Source organism: Cyprinodon tularosa, unplaced genomic scaffold (assembly GCF_016077235.1).
Source record: "Cyprinodon tularosa strain WSP-4 unplaced genomic scaffold, ASM1607723v1 ctg887, whole genome shotgun sequence".
Lineage (NCBI taxonomy): Eukaryota > Metazoa > Chordata > Actinopteri > Cyprinodontiformes > Cyprinodontidae > Cyprinodon > Cyprinodon tularosa.
Window position 1 is genome coordinate 188,603 of NW_024039659.1, and position 27,152 is coordinate 215,754.

Genomic DNA, 27,152 nt, shown 5'->3' on the forward strand with positions numbered 1-27,152 from the left:
ACTTTTTTTTTTAAAAACATTGTCTACGTTCCTTCCTATGATTTTTCCTGTTTTAATTGCAAAAGTTCATAACCTTCTAATGTGTGCAGAGGAGATTAATAAGGCTTAAGCTGGAGCAGTAAAGGCTTTGTTTGTTGTAAGGGAGGTCATTAACCAGCATCCTTGGGTAATGACTTCACAAATAGGACTCATTAGCAGGGCTCCCAGGAGTCAAGAGGCAGGAGAGGATCATTTTATCTGGGGTCACTGAGCTCTGTTTGGTGACAAAATGTCCCCCAAGGGAGTACTGTTGATTACCAATGTCATTATTGTTGTTGAGTCACTTCCTTCACGACAACTTTATACAAAGCGCCAAAGTTTTTTCGAGGAGAATAATGAACCAGGCTTGTTTATTGGTGATTCCAGTCAGAAGGCTTTTGACATTTTCCTATGATTAATTGATGTACAGGAAACATTGTTAGCATTCCATTTCTATTCTTTTAATCAGAACTTGCTGTTTTATTGCAAATATAAATAAGGTTAAATTGAAGTATCTTGCAGAGACGACTAAACTTGGAATGTGATCAATAAAGGAAAATTAGATCCACAGTTGTTCAAATGGTCAGAAAGCACTTTACACAGGGAAAGCTACAAAGAGTAATCAGACCATCCAGCAGAGACGTTTAGTCAAGTACAAAACACATTTTCTGCTTTACTAATCTCCCTTTTTAGAGTACAGGTATAGAATTAGACTGCTGTGGATATAGAGGGACAGAAGCGCTTGTACTTCCTGCGGAGGATGAAGAGAGCCCACCTGCCCCCACCCATGAGAAGAGTGTTGAGGACAGCACAGAGGATCATTGGGGCTCCTCTTCCCTCCATAAAAGACATTTCATCACAGCGCTGCATGTCCTGAGTCTGTAAAATGATCAGCGACCCCTCACGTCCCCCTCAGGAACCTGCTGCACTCTGGCTCCTCAGAGTCTGCTGTAGATCCAGCAGGTTCCGAATCAGCTTTTTTCCCGCTGCCATCAGATTGCTGAACTGTTGAACTCCAAAATGGACTCTACATAACATTTGCATCATTATATTTGCTCTACCAACATGCTACCCTTCTATAATCCTTTTAAATAGGACCCAACTCAATGTTGTACCTCATTTTGCACCATATAGATTTTTGCACTGCACTGAACGTTTCCATAGTATTTACCCTTTGCACCATTATTTAAACTGTTTTCCTTTTTCTCCTACATTGTGTATATTCTGATCACTAATAAAAATTTCTATTCAATTTGTCTTTTTTATTGTAATGCAGAGGGTATCAAAAAAATGAATGAAAAAAAGAATTTGTATATCTGGGGCAATTTTATTTAGTTTAGGAAATGCATTCTATAAAGGTAGATGTTCCCTTTTAAAAGAATTATTAATTTTCCTTGGAAAGTAACCAATAATGCTGGGGAACTTTAAACCTCAGGTTGTGAGTTATATCACAGGTAGAGGGGTAGAGGGTTAATTTTTCTTGGTGATGTAAACCACCATCAATTTATGTTCATAAATACTTATGCTTCCAAATGAGGTGAGTACAGTATAATGCAGATTTATTTTCTGAATCACAAATGATTAACTTAATCTATTATTAATTCAATTCTTTTCAAATATTGTTAGGTTCAGCTTTAGTTTTTTTAGTTTTTTTTTTAGTGGCCGGTGAAATAGGAAGAAATTACTGAAATAAAATAAAAAAATCCAGTATCCTTTGCAGTCTGTAGCTCAGTCATCAGCAAAACCGTTTTAAATCAGTAATATAAATAATACATTAATATGCTATAAACATGTTTATTGAGAAGGTTGCAAATTGAGAAAGAAAAAAATATTGTTTGAAAAGCAAGGACCTGGTAAGTTGCATTAGTGTATGAGGTGATAAATGCTGTCTTAACAGTTTTAAAAGAGGTATCATATAAAATCTTACCTCAGATCTACCCACTAAACAAACAGCAACAAACCTTTTAGATATTTAATTGTATTATGAACTATATATTAATGTGAGTTTTTATGTTTTGTTTATTATTTTTATAAAGATTAGGATATTACTTTTTTTTCCATAGATATAGCAGAATATTTTGGACGGATATGTAACATTATTTTTAGATGAAAATACATAAGAAAATGGATAGACAGACCAAGATTCCAAACTATTTTACAGTAAATATTTTTAACAATATTTTTTTTTTTTGGATATTGTATTTGTATATATCTATTAGAAAGTTTTGTTGATCAAAAGTACGTTTTCCGAAAGTTCACTTCGCAGCGGAACCAATTGAACAGACACATTTAGACGTAACACTTCCGGTTTCCGCTTAAATATGTCCCCCTCTTTAAACAGACATCGCGGGTCGGTTATGAAAAAGCAGAAAAGTTCTGCTTGATTTAAATCAAGTTTTCTGCGCCACTACAGAAAGGTGAATAACATTGTTGGATTGAGCGGCTAAAACTCAACAGGCAATTGTTATTTATTTTTTTATTATTCATTAATTAATGACGCTTACGTATTCATTCTCCAACACAGTACTCGGTGTCAGTTGCTGAATTAATGAGACAAAATGCTTGTTGTCATAACTTTGATTCGTAATGAACAAAATGTAGAGTGTTGTAGCTTTTGTGGTTCGGGGAATGAGTTGTTAATATCAGTATAGCGATTTTAGTTCGAAACAAGTTATCATTGTTCTGATACATGTAATTTATGGTAAATGGTAAATTTACCATGTAATTTAGAAAAGATAAAGATATATTATTGTTCAATATCTACAACTTTTAGCCTTCCTGTTATCCATAGAGTATATAATTACCTAAAGGTTATTTTATCTTTACGGCCTAGTCCTTCCCTAAATTGTACACTACTAATTAAATGCTAAAGATCAACAAACATCTTACATTTAAAAATGGATTTAGTATTTGATGTGTATGTCATCAGACACTAATGTTTTTTCAAGTAAGGACAAAAATAACTACAACAAAAATTTAGCACTTATTTTCTGAACTTATTCGGTGCATAATCAGAAAAGAACTGCTATTTTGTGAAATTGTACAAGGATGTTAAGATGCTACAAAGACAAACATATAGCTGATGAGTTTAATAGTTCACTGATTGGAAATCTTTCTCTTTCTTCTTCTCACAGCCTGGGTCTTTGTTATATTTACAAGCAGAATGTCTTATCCTTCACCCCATGACCGCAGCCGTAAAGATGACGAGGATGATCCCATTGAGCAGATGATATCCCGCACTGGCTGCGCTGAGCTGCATTACACTGTGCAGGAATGCATGGCTGAACATCAGGACTGGAGAGCCTGCCAGAAGCAGGTTCAGAGTTTCAAAGACTGCATGACAAGTTTTCAAAATGCACAAAAAGAACGACGGATAGCCCAAAAACAGACGTCTAGCAACTCTTCAACAAGTTAAACTGACAAATGGTGTTTACTCAATTTCAAGACCTGTTTGTTATTATTATTCTTATTACCAATAAAAATAAACTCTGATAAATAATATGACTGGATCTAATCAATATGTAAACTTGATTCTTACCAGTATAATAACTGCTGTAATTCTCCCGAAGCATAGGCAGACAAGTGGATTTCTTATATAAGTTTATCAACAGCTTTAAGTCCATCTTAAACGTACAAACCTTTAAAAAATACCTTTTTTGCTACATACTACGAAGGACAAATGCTTTAGGTCTCAAAAGTGTGTTTATTTAAAACCAGCTTGTCCCCAAATGCTTTTCGATGCCAAGACCAAACACTTTCTGGATTTAAGAGTCCAGTTTTCGAAAAGCATTCCTTCAAAATAAAATCTCACTTAACCCTTTTGTCTACAAAATGAATTCATGAAGCAAAAGTAAAATAAATGAGTACTGTTTCCTGAGCCAATTATTGGTACAGGGGACAGAAACATTTAAACAACTGCACTAGAATCATTCCAAAAATCATGCTCATCACATGTGGAATTTGAGTAAGATCTCATCATACACTAGCTTCAGCAAACCCTCTGTCATTTAGACAAGGCAGACAGCACTGTGAGGATCGTGTCTTTTGAATTCTCCAACACAATTCAATTCAGTTTATTTATATGGTACCAATTCACAACACACGTCAGCCTGACTTACTTTGTAAGAATTCCAGAAAACTCAGGTGAGCGCAATAAAGTAGTCAGCAGCATAGGTGCACCACTGAGGACGGTACTTTCACTATTCATTTTTACTCTGTACACCTCTGATTTGCAATACCAGACTGAGTCCTGTTGCCTGCAGAAATACTTTGATGACTTTACAGTCATTGGGTACATCAAAGATGTTCAAGAAGCTGAGCACAGGGAGCTGGTGAACCACTTTGTGACATAGTGTGGAAACAAACACCTGATCCTAAATGTCAACAAAAGGGAGATAATTCCAGCAGAAACAGGAATAAGTTGAGCCCTCTTAACATTTTCCATTCAATTCAGTTTATTTATATAGCGCCAAATTCACAACACATGTCATCTCAAGGCACTTTACAGTTCAACCAGATCATACAGTCAAATTGATACAAAGTTTTCTATCTAAGGAAAACCAGTTGATCATGGGAGAAGACCCCCTTTTCATAATTCTGCTTCATTCTATCTCTATTCTCCCACTCTGCAGAATTTGTTAATTCAATCTCTTCAATTCAAAACAATGCGCAGAAATACATACCTTAGGATAATTGGAGAATCCAATAAATCAACAGTAATAATCATGTTTTGTCTATTATGGAAGCCAGATAGAATCCACACATGAACATATAAAACATTCAAACTCCATGCAGAAAGGCCCCATCCTGGGAACCATACCAAGGACCTTTCTGCTTCATGACAACAGGCCTGAGCCTTGGCGTTTGCAACCCTATATACTAAATCTCTGCAAAATAAAGAGCAGTATTAAACTCTTGATGCAGAGTTACTTCACATAACAGATGGAATACGGCAACAACAAAAAAATCCTAACTGAAGCACCATCTAAAGAGAAAAGAGGAGGTTTAGGCAAAATTGGTGTTTAGAATGGACATGTCCCTGGTCACACCTCCAAATAAGGTATAAAATATCTTAAGAAAAAAATAAATAAATGTAGTAAAAGCTTATACATAGCAAATGTACTAGCAGAAAGCCAAAGAGGAACAATTTTATGGAATACATTTTTGACTTTTAAAGCTTAATGTCAAAAATAGAAATTGGCAAATATATTTGCACAATATGAAATAAATTATATAAATGTAATTTGAAACATTAAAACAATAATGATTTACACAAACTTAATAATTAGAAGCCAACCCTTCTCCCCAACCTAATTTCTGTATCACCTGAGTTTGCAAATAAACAATTTGATAACAATGGGCTGTTGGTTACTCAGTTTACAAGGTCAGCATTCAGATAATTAGCTCTCCGTTACAACAACAACAAAGGTTAGTCAGAATAAATCACAGTCTTGCTTTCCCAAAAGACCAAACTACTAGAATAAATGAGGTGTTTCAGAATTTCTTTTTAAGCATGTATCATAAAATTGATCTCATGGGGTAAAAAAGGCAATGTATTGTTGCAGCACAGAGGTCACATTAGGAGGTATCTGCCTGCTGATATGAACACATGCCTTAAATAGAGGAAGAGGGACTGGCTCTATAAGAGGGAAGGGATCAGGTAGACTAATCATGACAGTTACCACATATGCTGGATTGTAATCTTGTCGTATATTCATACATTATATTTTCTTATGAATCCTATATTTTCTGTTTTCAGATAAGGGATTGACACTGGAGCGTTGTCTTTCAGCAAAGGCTGTAGGTAACCGTGATGTCTACCTTTAGATCTATTTCAAACAGCTCTGTCATCATTCACCCACCAGGCTTCTACATCATTGGATTTCAGTCATTTCCATTCATATCTGCTTACATCATCTTCCTAGCATTTATTTACATGCTTTCAGTTGTGTTCAACAGTCTGCTTATCTATATAATTGCTGTTAATCACTGTTTGCATACTCCAAAATTTTTGGCCATCACCAACCTGGCAGTGATAGATTTAGTGCTTAACACCTGCATTATTCCCAGCATGATAAAAGTTTTTCTTATCAAAGATAATTTTGTCCCATTTAACCCGTGTCTTGTTCAAATGTTTGTATGTTATGCATTTGTAACACTGGAGTCATATGCGGTTACTATACTGGCCTATGACAGGTTGATTGCTATATGCTTCCCTTTTAGGCAAAATTCAATCAACACAGTGCGCAGCATGCTCTGTATTATCAGCACTTCCTGGTGTTTTGGTCTCGGACTGTCCACATTCACAACAAGCTCAATGACGCGCCTGTCTTTCTGCAACTCTGTCAGAGTGTTCAGTTACTTTTGTGACTATGCACCTGTATTTAGACTTGCTTGTAATGATTACTCATTGCAGTGGTCTGCAGCTTCATGGCTCTCGGTTTTGCTTCTTGGAGTACCTTTTGTTTTCATTTTTCTCACTTACATGTGTATCCTGGGGACTGTGTTTAAAATGAAATCTTTGGACCGTCGAGTGAAAGCTTTGACCACATGCATTGAACATATAATTGTTGTTGCTATCTTTTACATTCCTCTGCTTGTTATTTTTAGCATTGGATTTTATGTTAAAGTAGTCGAACCAGATAAAAGAGTTCTGAGCCTCTCACTCGCCTCATGCATGCCTCCTTGCATTAATCCTATTGTTTATTCACTAACAACTAAAGAGATTAAAATCAGGGCACAGGCAATCTTCAGAAAAAACAAAGTTAATGGAAAGATTTAGTCATAATCCCAACTAGTCTTTGTGGGCTTCAGAGCACAAAAATGACTTAGAAACAATGATGAATTACATAGCGTAAAAGGTGTGCTACAACAAAAATAATCACTGCTAAAATAAACATTTTTGTGTCCTATTTGGCCAACTTTGTGGTTTCATTTAAAAGCACTATTTTATTCCTTAACAGATACCTGATCTATAAATTATTAACTATTTCATAAAATAAAGTTTTGGTCAATCCATCTGTATTTTGTGTCATCAACTTACACAATCTTTGTCTTAATATTTTTGAAAAGTTCCACTAAAAAGACAAAATAAATGCATTTAATTCATCATCATCTTTCATTGTATGGTTTCTAATTTTGGTCTTGCACGTAAATACATCAGTAAAAAACTTGGTTTAAAAAATCTTTTAAGAAAAAATCCACCTAATTTTGTGTAAGTCTTTGTTTTTATTCCGGTAAACATAGTATGTCTTCCAAAACAATATATTTTGTGAATCTTGTTTGGGTAAGGGCTATAAAAACAATGTTCTTTTTCCTACTTCAATGCTAAGCTGATTAAAACCAACAAAAACAATAGATGTTAAGATCTACAGTATAACATAAAACATTATATCACAAACAAATATATGAAAAAAGTAATTAGCTCTGCATTATGAATTATAATTGACATGTGCTTATGGTAAAAGTAGGTATCAATGCAGAAACGAAGCGCATTTATATTTTTTGACTTGCAATTTTTATGCTCATATTAGTGCATTTCATTCTGGATTAAAATACTTTGAAACTAAAAGCATTGTTTTGTTATTATTTTTATTTTTATATTTTTACCAGAATACTGTTACACAGTACAGGAATAAGTTGCAAATAGTCAAATTCTCTTTATTATTTGCATCGTGTTAAAACACTGACCTCTAGTGGTTGATTTGGTGTAGAGCTTTTATAATGACTTTTCGGGAAAGGTTGAAAATTGATTATGGTCCTAAATAGGTGTAGTGACTTAAAATGTACTTTAGAAATAATTTTATCAAACTCCACTTTTTACTTAATTTGGGTGGTATTAATTTAAAGCATTGCTATTCTTACTTAGGACAATTTCAAGTTTCTCTACCCACCTCTATCACAAAGTTTTAATGAATGAATGGATTTCAAACTTCTATTCTCAAAATAAATGTATGGACATTAAGTAGTTCTCTGAGGTAAATCATTTTACTATGCAGAGAAGCTGTCATATATAATTGTTCTTATGTCATCACATCATTCATAAAGAAATTGGTTGTGATAAAAAAAAAAGTTTTACCATTTTAAACAATCTAACTAGTTATTACATACTTTATACATAAATTAAATCCTGCATCATAAGCTAGGATGTCCCAGAGGAAAACTGAAAGTTACTGACACATAAAATGTTAATGCTGCTATTTTACATTTTAAACATATTAGTGAATTCATTAGAATGACAAAAACATGTCAAAAAGTTATGTGAAGTTTGAGCTGGAAACATTTTAATTCTATTAATCAACATAAAGAAGATCACACACATTTGTGGTGTTTTTTTTTTTATAGGTTACCAAAGATATATATTATTTAATTTTGTTCACATACATACATATATATATAGATAGAGGATATATATATATTATGATCAAAGATTTAATTTGCAAGTGACCTGTTCAGATAAAACAAGAAAAAAGAACATTGATGATACAAATAATACATTAAAATTCAAATACATAAGCTAATACAGTATGGCATAAAAACAAGTTCTACAAGATATATCTAGTTTTGTTATAGTAAATTTAAATTGTCCGTGAAAATTCCAAGTTGAAGAGGGAAGAGTAAGAAAGTTTTTTTAATCCAGGTTCTAATTTTACTAATGAAAAGCTGATGGAGCAAGAACCCTGATTATGGATTGACTTCTAGGATAAGACACAACAAAAGCAAACATGGTATGCGCAGACAATTCATGTGAGGTGAACCTATAGCAGCATTCTGGTGAAGATGTGCATGCAGGTGATAGGGAGAGACTGAGCTACAATGCTGTCCTGTCTATGCTAAAACAGAAGCGGCACATGTGCTGATATGAGAATATTTAAACAAGCTGGTTTATATGAAGTGTATACTAGAATGTTAAATGTAGGAAGGCAAAATGTGAGGTTTTTTTTCTTTATGTCCTTATGATGAGACATTGATAGGAAATTTTGTGACACTGGTCTATGAGACCGTCCTGAAGGAAAGTCTGGCCAGTGGAAGATAAGTGGAGGGATTCCCAGATTGGTCAGCTTGGACACCAGTTGTTAAGGGAGGATGATGAGAGGGTTAGGTCATGTAGAGTTATGGCCATGGCATATTATACCATACCAAATTTATTTATAAATCCCTATAAACACCCAACAGTAGCAAAGTACTATACACTATCATGATAGAAATGATTTGTCATAAAGCAGTAAATAAAGTGGTAAATAAAAAATGCATTAATGAAATAAGGGGGGAAAAAATACAGAATGAGAAATTTAACATTTCAGTTTGTGTCAAAAGCCAAGTAAAAGAAATGGGTCTTTAGAAAAATCAGAAAGAGGCCTCTTTAGAGTCAGAAAGATGTCTGTGCATCATTTCATGGGCTGCTGTCCATTCTGCATATGTTAGGCTGTCGTTGGACATAAGTTCTGAATTTGTTATGAATATGCTATGTATACGCCCAAAATTGAAAAAATACATAGAAAGTTTGCCGTACGCCAGCGTTTTAGAAGATTCTGGGACGTCGAGCATACGCTGTCTAAAATGGCAAGGTGTGACAGGGCCCTCAGTAACCACTGGTCAGCTGATCTAAGGAAACTAGAGGGTGTGCTTGGACAGGTGGGGTGGGAGAGGAGGAAATAAAAGGATTTTAAGTAAATTCTAAAATTTACTGAATATAAAGAGGCTAAATAGGGAAAATATGATCATATTTTCTTGTATCTGTTAAGAGATATGCAGCAGCATTCTGTACCGTCTGAAGCTGGGAAATACACAAATCACTGATAGACTTATAGAGTGCATTACAGCAGTTCAGCTGACTGGATACAAAGACATGGATTACTGTTTCAAAATGCTGATGTAAAAGGATAGGTTTTACTTTTACTAGCTGCGTCAAATGTAAAATGGCAGATTTTAATGAGGGTTTCAAACTTAAGACCAGCATCTATTTTAACCCCTAAACTTGAAATATAAGGTCTGACATACAGGGCTAAGGACTCAACGTCAGTCAGGGAGTCTTCACTGGAACTACCAAAAATCACCACCTCTGTTTTTCTTCATTTACTTTAATGAAATGTAGGGCCAAACAGGCTTTCAAGTTCTCCAAGCATAAAAGCAAAAGTCAAAGAGAGATGAAGTCAAGTTATTTTAGTGGGACATAAATCTGTGTCCAGTTCTATCCAGCACTGTTCTGATTAAAACAGAGGGAAAGTGACCAGCAGTAAAAGGGTTAAGAATACAACAGAGCCAAGTTGCAGCTCAAGCTTTGCTTTGGTATAGGACAACTCTATCCTAAAAAAAACAGGCATGTGGTCTGAAAACTATGGGTCAATAATCACCAAGTTAGATTGTAATTGAAAATGGTCCAGGTTTATTGAGGGTGACCACTTCCACAATGCAAAAAATAAATAAGTGTGCATTTTTATTTCAAGTGTCATTTATTGATTAAAAACTGGAAATAAATGCAGAAATTGTCAAACACATATCTAAGTAATTTAATGGGCATCAATTTAATACACTAATCAGTTTGACACTAGTCTTTTTTAAGAAGAAATGATAAATACATATTTCTTAATTTTTTCATCATTTACACTGCCACACATCCATCAAAACCAAGGAGGTGGGTCTAGGACTGCTTTCAAACAAACCTTAATAGAAAATCCTAATAGTTAAAAATAAAATATAATCCAAATTACTTCGATATTAGCCCCTCCTCCCTCCTGGAATAATAATTTGTTACTGAAAACTTGCATATATCTGATTTTAGGTCACAACCATTCCTTCTGTTGGTCATTTCAAATAAAATATTTACCTTAGATTTTGCATCCAAAAACACATAAATTATATGTCAGTCAATGTATATTTGACTCATCCCCTTAGTGAATTTCCTCATTTGTGGGACAATAAAGAGTATTAGGTTTACATAGCGACAATAAAGCATCTTAGCAGCAAAGCTAAAAATATTGTATAGCAAATATTGTTAGCAATCTAATTGGGGAAACAGGAAATAGATAATCATATTTGTGTAGAAAAAACAAACAAACTAACAAAAAAAAAGATGAACTAAGATTTAAAATTCTTTGGTATTGGTATCAGAAAACCTTTTGCATTTTTGCCTGTTTATTTATTTATTGTTTTTTTTTACAACTTTTTCTTTTTACTAATTCTAACTCTATTGTGAATGTCAAATATTTTACATGAAAAGCCAAACCAATAATTTACAATTTTTATAAAGTTGTTAAATATAGGGACAGATTTTAACTGAAAAGTAAGCAGAAAATAAAACTATGTCAAAAATCTTAGTTTAAAAAAGCAGTGATAACTTGTGAAATAAATAAACACAGGCTGAAACCAAATGAGTTAAGTGATGATTATGTGAAGTCTGAAACACAGAGTTCGACCTGTCTTCTATTAAAAAATAGGAAAGCTGCAGCCGCTTCAGCCCAAGATACATATGAAGCCACAGAAGCAGTTTAACTGACGACCAACAGATCTGTCAATGTAAATACAAATTCACAAATCAGTTGAAGATACATTTTACCATTTTGTTATTTTTCTTTTGCACAACTTCTTAACAGCATTTATCACTTCTTCTGTTTTCAAAGCATATATAATGGGATTAAGCAGAGAAGGAGCTATATGTGAAAAACTGCTATTTAAGATTCTTACATTAGGGTTAATATCAGTAATTTTTGTGATTATATTTGTTCCAACATATGGTATGAAAAAAAGAGCAACAAGGGACAGATGAGAAGTACAAGTCCGGATTGCTTTAAGTCGTTCTTCTCTGGATGCAGTTCTACTCAGTGCTATAGAAATGCAAACATAGGTTGCACCTATCAACACAAGAGGGATACAGATGACCAGAGCAAAAGTAACATTAGCCATTACGAAATTTAGAAATGTGTCATTGCAGGCTAGACGAAATGTGGCTCCATGATCACAGAAAAAACTTTTTATAACTAAAGAGCCACAAAAAGAGAGTCGATTAATAAGACCAACCAATATTGCAATGATAATCAGTGCAGAAGTCCATGAGCAAAGCAGAATTGTAACAACAGACTTTCTTGTAACAATGACACTGTATCTTAAAGGAAGGCAAATTGCAATAAGTCTATCATAGGCCATTGTAACAAGCGTCCATGATTGCATACTTCCAAAGAAGAAAACAAAAAACAAGTAACTTAAGCAAGCCTCATAAACAATGTATCTCCTGTTTAACAAAAACGTGTCCAAGAGTTTTGGGATGAGAGCAGTGCTCCCACACAGATCTGTCAGAGCCAGATTAAACACTATTATGTATCTAGGAGTGTGGAAAGTCTTTTCCAGGTAGATAAGAGAAAGGAGTAAACCATTGGCAAGGACAGTAATGATGTACACAAAGCACAAGAAGATGTAGTAATACTTAACATGGGGGATGTTATAAAACCCACCCAGATAGAACTTTGCAGGTCGAACAAATGTGGAGTTAAACATTGTATTAAATTGACCCTCTTTGTAGATCATTAATTTTTCCTTTAATAGGACCAGATTACAAAAGACAAAACAAAAAGAAAAATGAAAGGCATTGTTCTTTGAAAGAAGATGTGTCCTCTTAGCTGCACAGCAGAGCAAACAGTCACTACTCACCACTGAAATGTTCTTGCTTATATTTTGTCTCTTGAGCATGGCTTGGATGCCTCCATGCGTCACTGATTGACAGCCTAGGGGTTTGCAATGCAATATCCATTACATGTTTATAATACAAGTTCTTTATGTGCTAAAAAATATCAAATAGTATTGAGAGGGGAAAAAATAAAACCCTTGTATTGTACAAACAGGGCATAATGATGTCAAACCGATGAAAAATATAGATATAACTTAGACTGACCGTCATTTTATACACACAGAATATATACAAAAAATGTTGTTAAGTACAGCTCTCAAGACATTTTCCTTTTCTTAAGTGCAGCAGTAATAAAGGTAAGCAGTAGTGATAATATAAACACACGACTATATATTAGTTGCAATTCCAACATTAATGGATTTTTCATACACAACTTGTGTAATGTCATACTCTAGGAAAGGATGGATTGTTTTCTTTTCTAGAAAACATTCCTTAAAATATTGATAGATTTGAGAACATTACTTATTTAGAATGAATTCTAAGATTAAGCAAAGCTTTAGTTAAAATAGCAAAAGCTCCTTGCTGTCATGTTCGGCTTAATTTGCCTAACCCACATGCAGAACACTCGGAGGCAGAAAAAAAGTTCAAAGATTTATTTACAATAAAGAACAACAATGGATCAGGTTCAGTAGAGGCTTGACTGGTCACGGGAGAGTTCTGTAAATCACACAGGTTATACAGATCCAGGAAGTGGTTGACTGGTCACAAGTGGGTTCACTGCAGGGGAGGACAGAGAAGTTTAGGGAATGTTGCAGGTTGAGAGTGTGTCAGGGCTGTACCTGTTCTTGAGTGGAGCAGAGCTGCAGAGGGGGGGAACCTTGAGGGTCCAGAGGCTGACGGCAGGCAGAGGGCAGAGGCGGAGGCAGAGCTTACTGAATGCAGGCAGATCACTGATTGAGTTTCCGGTTATCTTCTGAGAGCGGGCAGGCAGATCTTTGACAGAAACTGTTCTCCAGAGAACTTCTGAGAACGGACAGGCAGATTACCAGCAGAGAAAACTCTCCAGAGTTTCAGGTTTCAGGCAGGTTCAATCTGAGGGGCAGAGAGGAGAGAAAACAGATCAGGTTTGGATCTCAGGGGGTCAGAGTTACAGACAGGCTGGTTGGCTCAGGCTTGCTAACCGTTTCTGACAAACACTCTGGCACTGGAGTGAAGCCCTCCGCCTCCTTAAGTACGGATCTCCTGATGAGCAGATGAGGAACATGTGGTGCAATCAGCCCCGGCTCCAGGAGATCTCGTACGCCCTCTGGTGGAGAAAGTGGACAGACCTCCAGATCCCAGCACTCACTAATAAAAGAAAAGATAATAAAAATGTTTTTGGGAAAAGTTCTCCTATTTACGTATAGTCTCTTTTTCCTAACCATGTAAACGAAAGTAATTAAAAAACAGAAATCAACCGTTTTTCATTCACTACCAAAAAGGTCAGGAAACCCTGTTGTCTTGTGTTAACTCCTTTGGCTGAAATTATTTCAGTGAGAGGCTTTTTGTTAACACCTACTTATCTTTGATAATGCTCTTATAAAAGTTTGTCACATACATCACTTTCAGCTGTAAAAGGTTAACAAAGACAGCCTGTTTTACCCATATCAGAGCAACAGTAAGGCTTTTACTCCATACTGAGTGGTATTGTGTTATTCTTGACTGATTTATTTAAATTAACAAATTATTTGTGTAGATGAAGTAAAACAATTTATTTCTGCTGATTTTTTTCTTCTCATTTCAGTTGGGGTCAGTGTGAGTGTGCCACTTGGTCTTCAGCACTCTCTAACACATAGCCAGTACAAACAGCAGCCATCATATAGCCGTAAGATGTATCATTACAGGCCAGTTGATATATAGGTCCATGATCACAGAAGAAGGCTTTAATTTCTACAGATGCACAGAAAGACAGGCGATTAATAAACCCAGCCAATACTGCGTTGACACAGAGCATAACAATCCAAGAACTCAGCAGCATTGCAACAACAGATTTTGTGGTTATAATGCTGTGATATCTTAATGGAAAGCAAATTGCTATTAATCTATCATATGCCATTGTGACAAGCGTCCATGATTGAATACTTCCAAATAATAAGACAAAGAACATGTAAGTTAAACAAGCCTCATAAACAATGTACCTCCTGTCAAATAAAAACGTGTCTAAGAGTTTTGGGATAAGAGCTGTGCTCCCACAGAGGTCTGTAAAAGCCAAGTTAAACACTATTATGTATTTGGGAGTATGGAGGGTCTTAACAAGGTAGATAACAGATAGAAGAAAACCATTGCCAAGCACAGTCATGATGTAGACAAAGCACAAGAAGACAAAGTAATACTTAACATGAGGGATGTTGTAAAACCCAGCAAGATAAAACTTTGTAGGTCGAACAAATGTGGTGTTCAAGGTTATGCTAAAAAGACCCTCTCTGTACATCATTGTTATATTTTTGAATGGATCTAAAATAAAAATTATACAGCAAAAAACACAACCAAGGATTAGAGGGTTGGCAGAAAAAAAACAACCCATCCCACTAGACATCAGCCTGTGTTTTGCTCTCCTGTGAACTGTTCTAGATTTACCTTTGTCTTATATATATCATGCTCTGTGTTGATGGGGGTGGTATGACACTGTGACTCTCAAATGGTTAATGTCATTTAAATGTGATGTAACTGACAGTTCAAAGATGTAGCCTGGATGTTAAATATTAAAACAATTATATTGCACAATGTCTTGCTCATTAAAACTATATAGTGATTTGTAAATATTTTTACAAAAACTGATTTTCAGTAAAAAAACAAAAAAAACAAAAACAAAACAGAAGTCTGTTTTTTTATCTCCCAAATTCTTTTTATATAAGCAATAAATCAAAAAACAACTTAAAAAAAGAGGATGGATGGATGGATGGATGGATGGATGGATGGATGGATGGATGGATGGATGGATGGATGGATGGATGGATGGATGGATTTGACACATTTCCAGTGCTGCAAATTTGCATTTTTGACCTTCAAAGAGAAGTCATCATAAGAAGCATTTTCAAAAAGTGATAAGGGAGGAGGGAACTCTATAAAATAAATACAATTCAATTTCATCAATATTGACAAATAAATAAAATACAAAAACAACAACAAAAATACTTAAGAATTATGAACACCTTCCAATCAGTTCAACTAAGAAAATCTCAATCTGGACAACAACTTAAACTACCAAGCTGACTAAAAAAAGCCAGCCAACCAAAAGATACAGTCTTGATAAGCTGTTTGGTTGGGGACTGGTACTCTGAGGAGATATAAAAAAATATATATACATATAAAAATATAAATAATATTGAACTGGCACACTAAAGTACTTATGTAGATATTATGAGGTAATACATGCAATAAAGGAGGACCAGGCAGGAAGTGATGGATTTGATATTTGTTAAAGGTGTCAAGTTCACAGATTCCAAACATACTGAAAACAAGGAATACTCATAACAAGAAGGGGGAAAAGAAATGATGAAAAACCAGCAACAGCAACTGAGCAGGAGGTGCATACATGGGAGAGAGAAACAAAGACCAGGCTAATCAGCAGATTGGGGGCAGGTGTGAACAGAGGAGACTAGAAAGGAACTAGGGAAAATTAGACCAACACAAGAGGGCAACAGAGGGCAAACAACAGTACCTAAGAACACAAATACATCCAGAAAACACCACAAAATATGAATTAAACAGAACAGAGTAAAAACAGAAAACAAAGAAAAACATGGATCAAAGTGAAACTGAAAACTAAAATAAAGAACTTAAACACAACCAAAACCGTTAAAAAAGGTATATGTTACTGGTGCCTGCTATAGCATTGCAAGGAGAATGGAATGCCATTGCTTAAAACACAGATTTAGAGTGGATGACATCACACAACATAGTGGAGTGGTTTTCTGATGAGATTCATGAATTTTTACATGGTTGTTCAGTGTGTAAACTGAAGCCTCTGCTTACACATAATGTCTCTGTAATTGCTAAAGGATTTACAGTTTTCCTTAAAACCCTTCCAGACTCACCAAAAGATAATGAAGGTGTCATGATCTGCCCTGATAGCTGACCTTAATTACTCATGTCACTCACCTGCCTAACCCTGCCCGGTTCCTAATTATCGCTCATCTTATCCACCTGCGTCTATTCCTTTATATTGGGTCACTGAGGGACGCTCTCTGGGCGGCTCTGCTCATTTGCCAGATCCATTGTCTGGATCCTGCCCTACTGGGAGAGGATGGACTGAACTGTTACACAGGTAAGGGACTCACACGGATAATCATCTCCTGTCAGGGTGATCGTGGTCACTTACCTGTGTTGCTCCCTCCAGCGTTTCAGGATTGGGCAGTGCCCCGCCCCCCTGCTGCAGCCGCTGCGGTCCGCAGATCCACAGCTCTGCGCTTCTGTTCCGTTTATATTTTGTTTAAATAAATGTTTTGAACTTTCCCACTTTCGGTCTCACCTTTAATACTGGGTCCATCTGTCCCAGAAAACCAGTTTATGTCACACCTGTGCTCTAATCAAGGCATCTAATCAGCATCTTGATATGGCACACCTGTGCGGTGGGATGGATTATCTCAGCAAAACATAAGTGCTCACTTTTACAGATTTAGACTGGTTTGTGAAAAATATGAGGGAAATTGTTATAGTGTGTATGTGGAAAAAGTTTTAGATCTTTAAGTTTATCTCATAAAAAAATGGGAGCAAAAACAAAAGTGTTACGCTTAAATTTTCGTTAAGTGTATTTCATTTTTGGTTTTACTGTTCATTGGTCAAATGATGAAATTGCTTTGTATATTTTAGATAAAAATGTTAATGTTTTTTTTGTCTAGATTATGCATTTAAATTAATAAATATTAGGACAGAGACAATATTTTCAAACTGATGGTTCTGTACATTAACAAAAATAAATGTTTCAACGTTGAGCTTTATTCCAGTAGGTTGGACAAAATGAATGCATAAAAATGCAGGAAAACAATGTTTTTTCAAACAAAACCCTTCATTTAAGCAATTGTAAATGTTGATTTCTCATACTAATAATAATGGAATTATACATTAGAAGAAGGCTGTAGTTTGACCGATGGGTTGCTACAGATGGATTTTCCCTTATGACATCTTGAAGGGCATGATTTTTCAAACAGTGTTTTGAGCATACATTAGCTAATAGGTCAAGAAAGGCAGTGAGAAAAAGAAAAGGGTTTTTTAATTTGAGAATTTCATACACACGTTTCAGGACAGATATGACTTACAAAATAATTAATACGTGAATTTTTGTCAGGAATCGAGGACAGATGGACCCAGTATTCAGGAGAGACAGTCAGTAGGAAAGTTCAAAAGGTTTATTAAAATAAAAACAAAACAAAAGCGGAGCTGTGGCTCGTGGACACTGCAGGTAGGGGGAGCGGGGCACCGCCCAATCTCAGTCACTCTAGGGGAGGAAACACAGGTAAGTGACCACGATAAACTGATATACAGGTGCTGGTCATAAAATTAGAATATCATGAAAAAGTAGATTGATTTCAGTAATTCCATTTAAAAAGTGAAACTTGTATATTATATTCATACATTACATACAAACTCATATATTTCAGATGTTTATTTTGTTTAATTTTGATGATTACAAATGACAACAAATGAAAATCTCAAATTCATCATATCAGAAAATTAGAATATTACTGAAGACCAATAAAAACAAAGGATTTATAGAAATGTTGGCCAACTGAAAAGTATGAACATGAAAAGTATGAGCATGTACAGCACTCAGTATTTAGTTGGGCCTCCTTTGGCCTGTATTACTGCAGCAATGCGGCGTGGCATGGAGTCGATCAGTCTGTGGCACTGCTCAGGTGTTATGATAGCCCAGGTTGCTCTAATAGTGGCTTTTAGCTCTTCTGAATTGTTGGGTCTGGTGTATTGCATCTTCTTCTTCACAATACCCCATAGATTTTCTATGGGGTTAAGGTCAGGAGAGTTTGCTGGCCAATTAAGAGCAGGGATACCATGGTCCTTCAACCAGGTACTGGTAGCTTTGGCACTGTGTGCAGGTGCCAAGTCCTGTTGGAAAATGAAATCTGCATCTCCAAAAAGTTGGTCAGCTGCAGGAAGCATGAAGTGCTCTAAAACTTCCTGGTATGTGGCTGCGTTGACCCTGGACCTCAGAAAACACAATGGACCAACACCAGCAGATGACATGGCACCCCAAACCATCACTGACTGTGGAAACTTTATACTGGACTTCAAGCAACGTGGATGAAGTGCCTCTCTTCTTTTCCTCCAGACTCTGGGACCTTGATTTCCAAAGGAAATGCAAAATTTACTTTCATCAGAGAACATGACTTTGGACCACTCACCAGCAGTCCAGTCCTGTTTCTCTTTAGCCCAGGCAAGACGCTTCTGACGCTGTCTGTGGTTCAAGAGTGGCTTGACACAAGGAATGCGACAGCAGAAACCCATGTCTTTCATACGTCTGTGTGTGGTGGTTCTTGAAGCACTCACTCCAGCTGCAGTCCACTCTTTGTGAATCTCCCCCACATTTTTGAATGGGTTTTGTTTCACAATCCTCTCCAGGGTGCGGTTATCTCTCTTGCTTGTACACTTTTTTCGACCACATCTTTTCCTTCCCTTCGCCTCTCTATTAATGTGCTTGGACACTGAGCTCTGTGAACAGCCAGCCTCTTTAGCGATGACCTTTTGTGTCTTGCCCTCCTTGTGCAAGGTGTCGATGGTCGTCTTTTGGACAACTGTCAAGTCAGCAGTCTTCCCCATGATTGTGTAGCCTATAGAACTAGACTGAAAGACCATTTAAAGGCTTTTGCAGGTGGTTTGAGTTAATTAGCTGATTAGAGTGTGGCACCAGGGGCCATCAATTTTGAACCTTTTCACAATATTCTAATTTTCTGATATGATGAATTTGAGATTTTCATTTGTTGTCATTTGTAATCATCAAAATTAAACACAATAAACATCTGAAATATATGAGTTTGTATGTAATGTATGAATATAATATACAAATTTCACTTTTTAAATGGAATTACTGAAATCAATCTACTTTTTCATGATATTCTAATTTTATGACCAGCACCTGTATGATTATCTGGGTTGGTCACTTACCTGGTTTAACAGTCCAGACCACGAGTGTCCCCAGTGCTGCAGTCCCAGAGGTCATGCTGGAAGCTGATCCTGGTGAGGGATCCAGAACAGACAGGAACAGAGACAGGTGGCAGGATCCAGACTTCCAGGCATGCACAGGCTTCCAGGAGGGTTCAGAGTCAGACTGGGACCAGAAGCATGACCAGGTGGTCACGCACAGGAGCAGACAGGATCAGTTGCAGATGAGCAGGCTCAGTGGAAGAGGGTAGCCGAGACAGGACGTAGGAACCGGAACTTGAAGCAGACTTTAAACTGGTCTCCTCCCTGGAGCCAGGCTTACTTTGATAAAAACTGAACCCCCCCCCATAATGAGCCAAAAACCCAGAGGACTCCGCGGGGAAGGAACAGTGGACGATCAGGAGACGAGACAAACACCAAAACCCTCTTTCCACTGGCAGCTAAGGATCCAGGACATGAACCATCAAAGCAAAGTGAACAGACAGACTAACAAAAGGACAAGCAATGATCTGGCACTGAATGCTCAGGCTGAACTGAATATAAACTAGAGGAAACAGGTGAGAGGAATAAATTATAATGAGGCAGGGAGGGAAGAGGGCAGGTGAGAAGAATTACTAATTAAGGGAGAGCAAACAGGCCAGATCATGACAGAGCCCCCCCCCCAAGGGCGGATTCCAGACGCCCAAAAAAGAACCACGAAAAAAAAGCAAACCAAGCAGGGCGGGTAGGGGGGGGTCAGGTCCAGACACAGATCATACAGAAAAAAAAAAAAAAAAAAAAAACAGAACGTGGGCTTCTGACATCGGGAGACACAGACCCAAAACACAGACTAGAAACAGAATCTCCTGCATGTCAGAACCGGGACGAAAAACTAATCCGAAAAGAAAAACCAACCTTATCCTACTGACTGTCCCCCGATGGGTCCTGTTGTGGCCAGATCATTCTGTCAGGAATCGAGGACAGATGGACCCAGTATTCAGAAGAGACAGTCAGTAGGAAAGTTCAAAAGGTTTATTAAAATAAAAACAAAACAAAAGCGGAGCTGTGGCTCGCGGACACTGCAGGCAGGGGGGGCGGGGCACCGCCCAATCTCAGTCACTCTAGGGGAGGAAACACAGGTAAGTGACCACGATAAACTGATATATGATTATCTGGGATGGTCACTTACCTGGTTTAACAGTCCAGACCACGAGTGTCCCCAGTGCTGCAGTCCCAGAGGTCATGCTGGAAGCTGATCCTGGTGAGGGATCCAGAACAGACAGGAACAGGCAGGATCCAGATCAGACAGGAACAGAGACAGGTGGCAGGATCCAGACTTCCAGGCATGCACAGGCTTCCAGGAGGGTTCAGAGTCAGACTGGGACCAGAAGCATGACCAGGTGGTCACGCACAGGAGCAGACAGGATCAGGTGCAGATGAGCAGGCTCAGTGGAAGACGGTAGCCGAGACAGGACGTAGGAACCGGAACTTGAAGCAGACTTTAAACTGGTCTCCTCCCTGGAGCCAGGCTTACTTTGATAAAAACTTAACCTCCCCCCATAATGAGCCAAAAACCCAGAGGACTCCACGGGGGAGGAACAGTGGACAATCAGGAGACGAGACAAACACTAAAACCCTCTTTCCACTGGCTGCCAGGATCCAGGACATGAACCAAATAAAAACTGAACAGAAAGACTGACAGAGAGACAAGCAATGATCTGGCACTGAATGCTCAGGCTGAACTGAATATAAACTAGAGGAAACAGGTGAGGGGAATAAATTATAATGAGGCAGGGAGGGAAGAGGGCAGGTGAGAGGAATTACTAATTAAGGGAGAGCAAACAGGCCAGATCATGACAATTTTATCAGAAAACGGGACAGATGGACCCAGTATTGAGGGTGAGACAGCCAGGAGGAAATTTCAAAATGTTTATTAAAACAAAAACATAAACAGACACGCGCTGCTGTGGAACTGCAAACACAGCGACTGCAGGTGTGGGGGCACAACCAATCACTGATTCTGGTTCAACAGTACAGTCCATTCAGGAACAGACATATCCGGGTTCCAGGAATCCATCAGAGCGTGAAAGCAGGTTCAGAGTCCCGTGCGTCGAGCATCCAGCTCAGACAGAAATGCACAGAGGCTGAATCCAGCAGGAGTCCAACCGAGGTTCAAGCAGGGCAGATCAGGCAGTGACAGACAGGATCAGTGGATGAGAAGGAACGGAATCAGGAAAACAGAATCACTAGGGAAACACTGAAATGCTCTCACAACTGGTTAGGGAAATAACTCGCCTGAGGACACTGGCTTAAGAATAAACTCAGGAACCTTGGAACTAAAATTAACAAAACTGACTGACTGGAGAAACAGAAATCAAACAGGGAACAAACAAAAAGCAAATAAACAATGATCTGGCCATGATAGCTGGAACTGAGCCCAATATAAGGGAAACCTGCAGGTGGATGAGATTAGGGATAATTGGGAGCTGGAGACACTTATGCAGGTGAAAGGCATGAGGGATTTAGGTGAGCTATCAGGGCAGATCATTAAAATTTTGCATAATATGGGACATTTAAGCTTATGGACATCACAACACAACGTGTTTCCTGATTTTAATGCCTTTATTGCTGCAGTTTCCAGTTGCTGTTTGTTCGGGGGCCTTTCTGTCTGTCGTTTTATTTTTAACAAGTGGCATGCAATCTCCATTGGGTTAGTATCAAGTGACCGACTCAGCCTTTCAAAAATATTCCACTTCTTTGTCCTAATATACTCCTGGGTCAGTTTGGATTTATATTTCGGGTAGTTTTTAATCGTGTTGAATAAAGGCTCTGTAATTAATTTATTACAATTAATTGCATTTTAAATAAGTAATATCAACAAAATAAAACAACTTTTTAATTAAAAAAAATTTTTTTGCTCCTAATTTAAGGACTTAATTATCATATGAGCACAGCTACAAATATATTTCTTTTATTCAATAGACTATTTGGGTTATTCAACCACCAAATAGGTTGACAGTTATAATAATTTAGCTTTAAATAAGAATCCCTGATATTTTAAGCAACTTGGGGAAAAAAATGCACTTCTATAGAAGTGTGAACAGTCCATGAACATTAATTATAGAACAATTCCTTCCACTAACATCCTAAAATATATACAGCAGGATGTAAGAGTTTTACATTCGCTGTAAACAGAAGATAAGGTTTCATTTCTTATACTGAAAGAACTAGGACAGTTCAGCTCTGCGTAAATCATTGCCTAACAATCACTATTCAATGTTCAGCATTTAGTGCAATTTAAAAATTTGTGTAATTTGTATTTGAAGAGATAAGTTCTTGCTGAGTTACACTTAAGTAATAAACTTTTTGCATATTAAGTTCACAAGTGCTTTCTTTCTCAGAATGTACTTAACTGAACATTTTGCCACTTTTATAACTTCAGCCTTTTGTCAGATGGTTTTGCTCTGTTTTCAAGCTTAAGCAGGGCTTGTTTCACCTGTAAGGAGAGATCCTTTCAACGAATATTTTCTTCACAGGAAACTCTTCCAAACTCGAGCACCACATCTTTAAATCAGTATCAGGCTATTTGTCTGCTTGACTGAGAATTACATAACAATCAAGTGCCCACACCTGCCCTTAAAAAAGTTTTTGACACAAATGTCTAAATGCTTTCGGTCTTTTTAAAAACAAAGTGGCACAAGATGAGAGGCCAGAACCTATACACCCTTCATTCAATTTTAATGTGGTTACACTCAGATCAAACCTGGAAGTCTGGAGCTTTTGCCCATTTCTATTACGTATATGACTTGAATATGTTTCAGTAAATGATAATGAAAGGGACAAAATTTGTATAGTAAGATTGTTTCAGGGTTATATGATGATTGTATCATGATACTATACATACCAGAACCTAATTGTAAAAAAAAAAAAAAAAAAATGATTTCACAAAACTTTTTAACTGGGAGAACAGTTCAGAATGTGTAACAGTAGTTTTCATTTAAATATTGCTTTAATATATTTGTTGTTTTATTAAAAGGGCATAGTTACATTATATGACTATACAGAACACCAAAAACAACTCATACCCTTATACTAAGTTTTTATGTCTTTATTGTTGAAATAGACTCAGTCTCATAAACAAAAACACTTACATAAGCACAATATTGTATGTCCATTAGAAAAAGATTTATCATGGTATTTTTTAGTGAAACAAGATTTTTCTCATATTATACTTCAAACAGTGTCTAAATTTTTTGTAAGATAATTAAGTCAATTAAAACTGTAGAAAGTGTCAGAGGAAACACTTTTTCCCCCCCAACATGAAAAACTGAAACATCTATATACTCATATATACTATCCTTAACATATACTAGCAAACATTTTCATTGGAATTTAAGTATAAGTTGTTTTTTTCTTGTTTTTTTGTTTTTTTATATCAGTCAAGTCACGCTGTTGTACAATTCTTTATCTTTACTTTTGTTTTAGAAAATATTTTAAATAATTTTTTCATTGATACCCTGATTTCATGTGTCTGTAGAACATAAATGATTGGATTCAACATAGGTGGCAGGACAGAGGTCAGAGATAAGTTTATGATCCTGTTGTTTGGATGTATTTTTTCCATCAGTGTAAATGTCATCAACAATGGAGTAAAATAGACAACTACTAATGAAAGATGAGCTACACATGTCTTGAAGGCTTTGATTCCCTCTTGAAATGTTGCCACTTTAACTAGAGTATAACTAATATATAGGTAACTTAAAAGGATAAAAACAAGTGGAATCCAAAAAATAACAACAGGATAAAAAAATGCAATCACGTCATTTGGAAAATTGTCATTGCAAGCAAGTCTGTAGATCTGGCCGTGGTCACAGAAATAGCTCTTAATAACCAAAGATTTACAGAAGGAAAGTCTTGTTAGAAGGCCAACTGAAATTAAGACAGCAATAATAACAAAGATCCAGAAAGATGCAATCAAAGACATCATTGACTTGTGGGTTACTTTCACTTGATAGTGAAGAGGAAATATGATAGCAATAAGTCGGTCATAGGAGAGAGCAACCAAATTAAAAGACTGCATTGAAAGGCATGTGTAGCAGAAAAAAAGGAACGTCAAACAGTCATTGTATGGAATTATGTTATGGTTAAACAGAAAGACATCAATTACTTTTGGTACCAGAGCAGAACTCCCTAACAGATCAACAAAAGCAAGATTAAAAACAGCAACATACTTTGGAGTTCTTAGATTGTGATCTAGATATATTAGAGCCATTACAGCTGTGTTACCCACCACAGATATTATATATAGGAAAAAGAGAAATATATAGTAGTACTTCATATTAGGTAAGCCAATAAATCCATTTATTATAAAATATGCTGGACGCACAAAAGTTATATTTTTTCCAAAGGCAGGATTAAATAGTTCCATCATTGCAGTCCTTCAATAGTTCATAAACTACCACACATCTCCTCTGTGACAATACGTTCTCCTCTGTCAGAAAAAGAGACGCTTATGAGCTCTTACCACAATCTCATCTGGTAGATTTCTGTCAGACTTTTAAATGATGTAACAGAGGTGGTTTAAGAGAGAAGAAATGAATCTCACCTGGTGCCATTATATAGGTTGTCAATGTCTATTCCAATGAGTGTACAAGACACATGGGAACAGTGTGTCTTGTGTACATCTCTTTCAGTGTAAAAATGATCAAATCTTGATACATTCTGGTGTGGTGCATTCAGTATTTTTTGGGGAATTTGCTCTTTTCAATCCTGTTTTACACCAAATGTGTTTATTTTAATGAAATAGAAAATTGTACCAAAAATTGTACCAAAAATTGTACCAAATTCAGACTTCTTCCTTTATTTACACGTTGGCCTGTATGGAGAATATATAACATCAATTGTTTTCAGTGGTTAAAGTGAAAATGAAAGTAACATACAGTTAAATTTAAATATACATATTTCTTTTAAACTTTAGCATTTCTCTCTGCCTTGCCTTGTTCTTCCCTTGTTTATATTTTTCTGTTGAACCACAGTTCACAGTTTCCTTACAGTCCCATAGAGGTCTAAAGAACACTGTTTTTTTACTTTTTGTACACACAGGCAGTCAAACACAGATACCTTTCCACCTTAGCAGACTGAAACACTGGTAAAATGCCTTCATTACCACAAAAGATCAAAATATACCTTAATGTTTAAGACTATACAAATTTCATTCTTGCTGTAATTCTTTTGCAGTTAGTCAAATGATATTGACCACCTGTCTTCTTAAAATTTCATGCAATGTACTTCTTTGACCACATCTATGTGATGTATCTGCAATTGCGGTGACTTTAAATCTGCAAATATGATGACAATGATATCTCTGAGGACATCCACAGTCTTTGCAATCTTTTTATATATTTTCCTTACTTGTACGAAGCAACAACCTCTTCACCAAACATTTTAGAGATCTTTCTTGACTCAGCAAAATTTCTAACATACAAAACCCCATTTTCCATCCAGGTATTTAATTGGTCTTTTCCTATGTGATGTTGGGTGATATCACAAGTGTTTATGCTACCTAAAGTTATTTAGGGAGCTAGAAAAATATTTTTTGGTATTTTTTAGTATTCAGCTTTGTAACATATATTTTAATGAGCTTTTAGTTGACATTTTGTTAATTGTGAAAATATAGAATTTTACAAATAAACCTAATTTGCAAGGGAGTTTAATGAGTTTGGTTGTAACAATTTAAAGTGTTTTTTTTCCCGTTTCAGCAATATATGTTTATAAAGAATTAAAAAAACAGTAAAGGTTAGTACACCTGTTTCAGACTATCTAAGAGTTATGTACATACAGAAGAATATACTATGAGTGTCTGGAAGTTATAGTCAGGGGTAACAGTAAGCTTCTTTTTTTTTCTTAGAAATGTCTGGAATGATTTGCCTCATTGCATAAACAAATCGTGGAATCATCAGCATAACAGCAAGATCTGAAAAACTCACACAAAGAGAAAAGACAACTAGGAGAAATTTATAGATACAATTACTTTGTCTTTGGTGCTCAGACCTCAGCAAGAAACATAGCACTTAATTTGATGGATATGCATGAACAGGAGTAAAGAATAGGGCTTTTTCCCTCCCAGGCCTAAAACTGGTGGTGGAGTGGAGATAGATGAAGCTGGTCTGTAGACTGCTGGTTAGTGAGATGGTATGCTGAGCTTTATGGGGAGATCCAGTGATTTGTGTGAGCTGATATTAGAGCTTCACTCAGGTATCTGGAAGATGGAAGTCTAGTTTGGATAACACAGGTTAATGAACCTGTCCATGATGAGCAAGCATGAAGCAACAGTGGAGAGGAAAAACTCCCTGTTGGGAAGAAACCTCTGGCAGAACCAGGC

General features: G+C 36.4%; 5 protein-coding genes across 5 annotated transcripts; 2 read left to right on the forward strand and 3 right to left on the reverse strand.

Annotated features, from left to right (window-relative positions):
- Positions 1-2,323: 2,323 nt before the first annotated feature.
- LOC119775652 (cytochrome c oxidase assembly factor 4 homolog, mitochondrial) lies at positions 2,324-3,495 on the forward strand. Its single transcript, XM_038273703.1, has 2 exons — positions 2,324-2,435; positions 3,153-3,495. Exon 2 carries the CDS (start codon positions 3,182-3,184, stop codon positions 3,431-3,433), a length of 252 nt encoding a protein of 83 aa, XP_038129631.1. The 5' UTR covers positions 2,324-2,435; positions 3,153-3,181; the 3' UTR covers positions 3,434-3,495.
- Positions 3,496-4,682: 1,187 nt separating this feature from the next.
- On the forward strand, positions 4,683-7,052 carry or108-1 (odorant receptor, family D, subfamily 108, member 1). The gene is made up of 2 exons (XM_038273698.1): positions 4,683-5,677; positions 5,777-7,052. Exon 2 carries the CDS (start codon positions 5,831-5,833, stop codon positions 6,797-6,799), a length of 969 nt encoding a protein of 322 aa, XP_038129626.1. The 5' UTR covers positions 4,683-5,677; positions 5,777-5,830; the 3' UTR covers positions 6,800-7,052.
- Positions 7,053-11,156: 4,104 nt separating this feature from the next.
- Positions 11,157-12,607, reverse strand: LOC119775648 (olfactory receptor 1-like). Its single transcript, XM_038273699.1, has one exon. The coding sequence runs from the start codon at positions 12,535-12,537 to the stop codon at positions 11,569-11,571; it is 969 nt and encodes a 322-aa protein (XP_038129627.1). The 5' UTR covers positions 12,538-12,607; the 3' UTR covers positions 11,157-11,568.
- A 714-nt stretch (positions 12,608-13,321) lies between these two features.
- LOC119775650 (olfactory receptor 1468-like) lies at positions 13,322-15,223 on the reverse strand. The gene is made up of 2 exons (XM_038273701.1): positions 14,480-15,223; positions 13,322-13,706 (listed from the first exon to the last, which is right to left on the reverse strand). Exons 1-2 carry the CDS (start codon positions 15,210-15,212, stop codon positions 13,585-13,587), a joined length of 855 nt encoding a protein of 284 aa, XP_038129629.1. The 5' UTR covers positions 15,213-15,223; the 3' UTR covers positions 13,322-13,584.
- An 8,878-nt stretch (positions 15,224-24,101) lies between these two features.
- Positions 24,102-25,340, reverse strand: LOC119775654 (olfactory receptor 1-like). Its single transcript, XM_038273705.1, has one exon. It carries the CDS (start codon positions 25,200-25,202, stop codon positions 24,216-24,218), a length of 987 nt encoding a protein of 328 aa, XP_038129633.1. The 5' UTR covers positions 25,203-25,340; the 3' UTR covers positions 24,102-24,215.
- Positions 25,341-27,152: the final 1,812 nt, after the last annotated feature.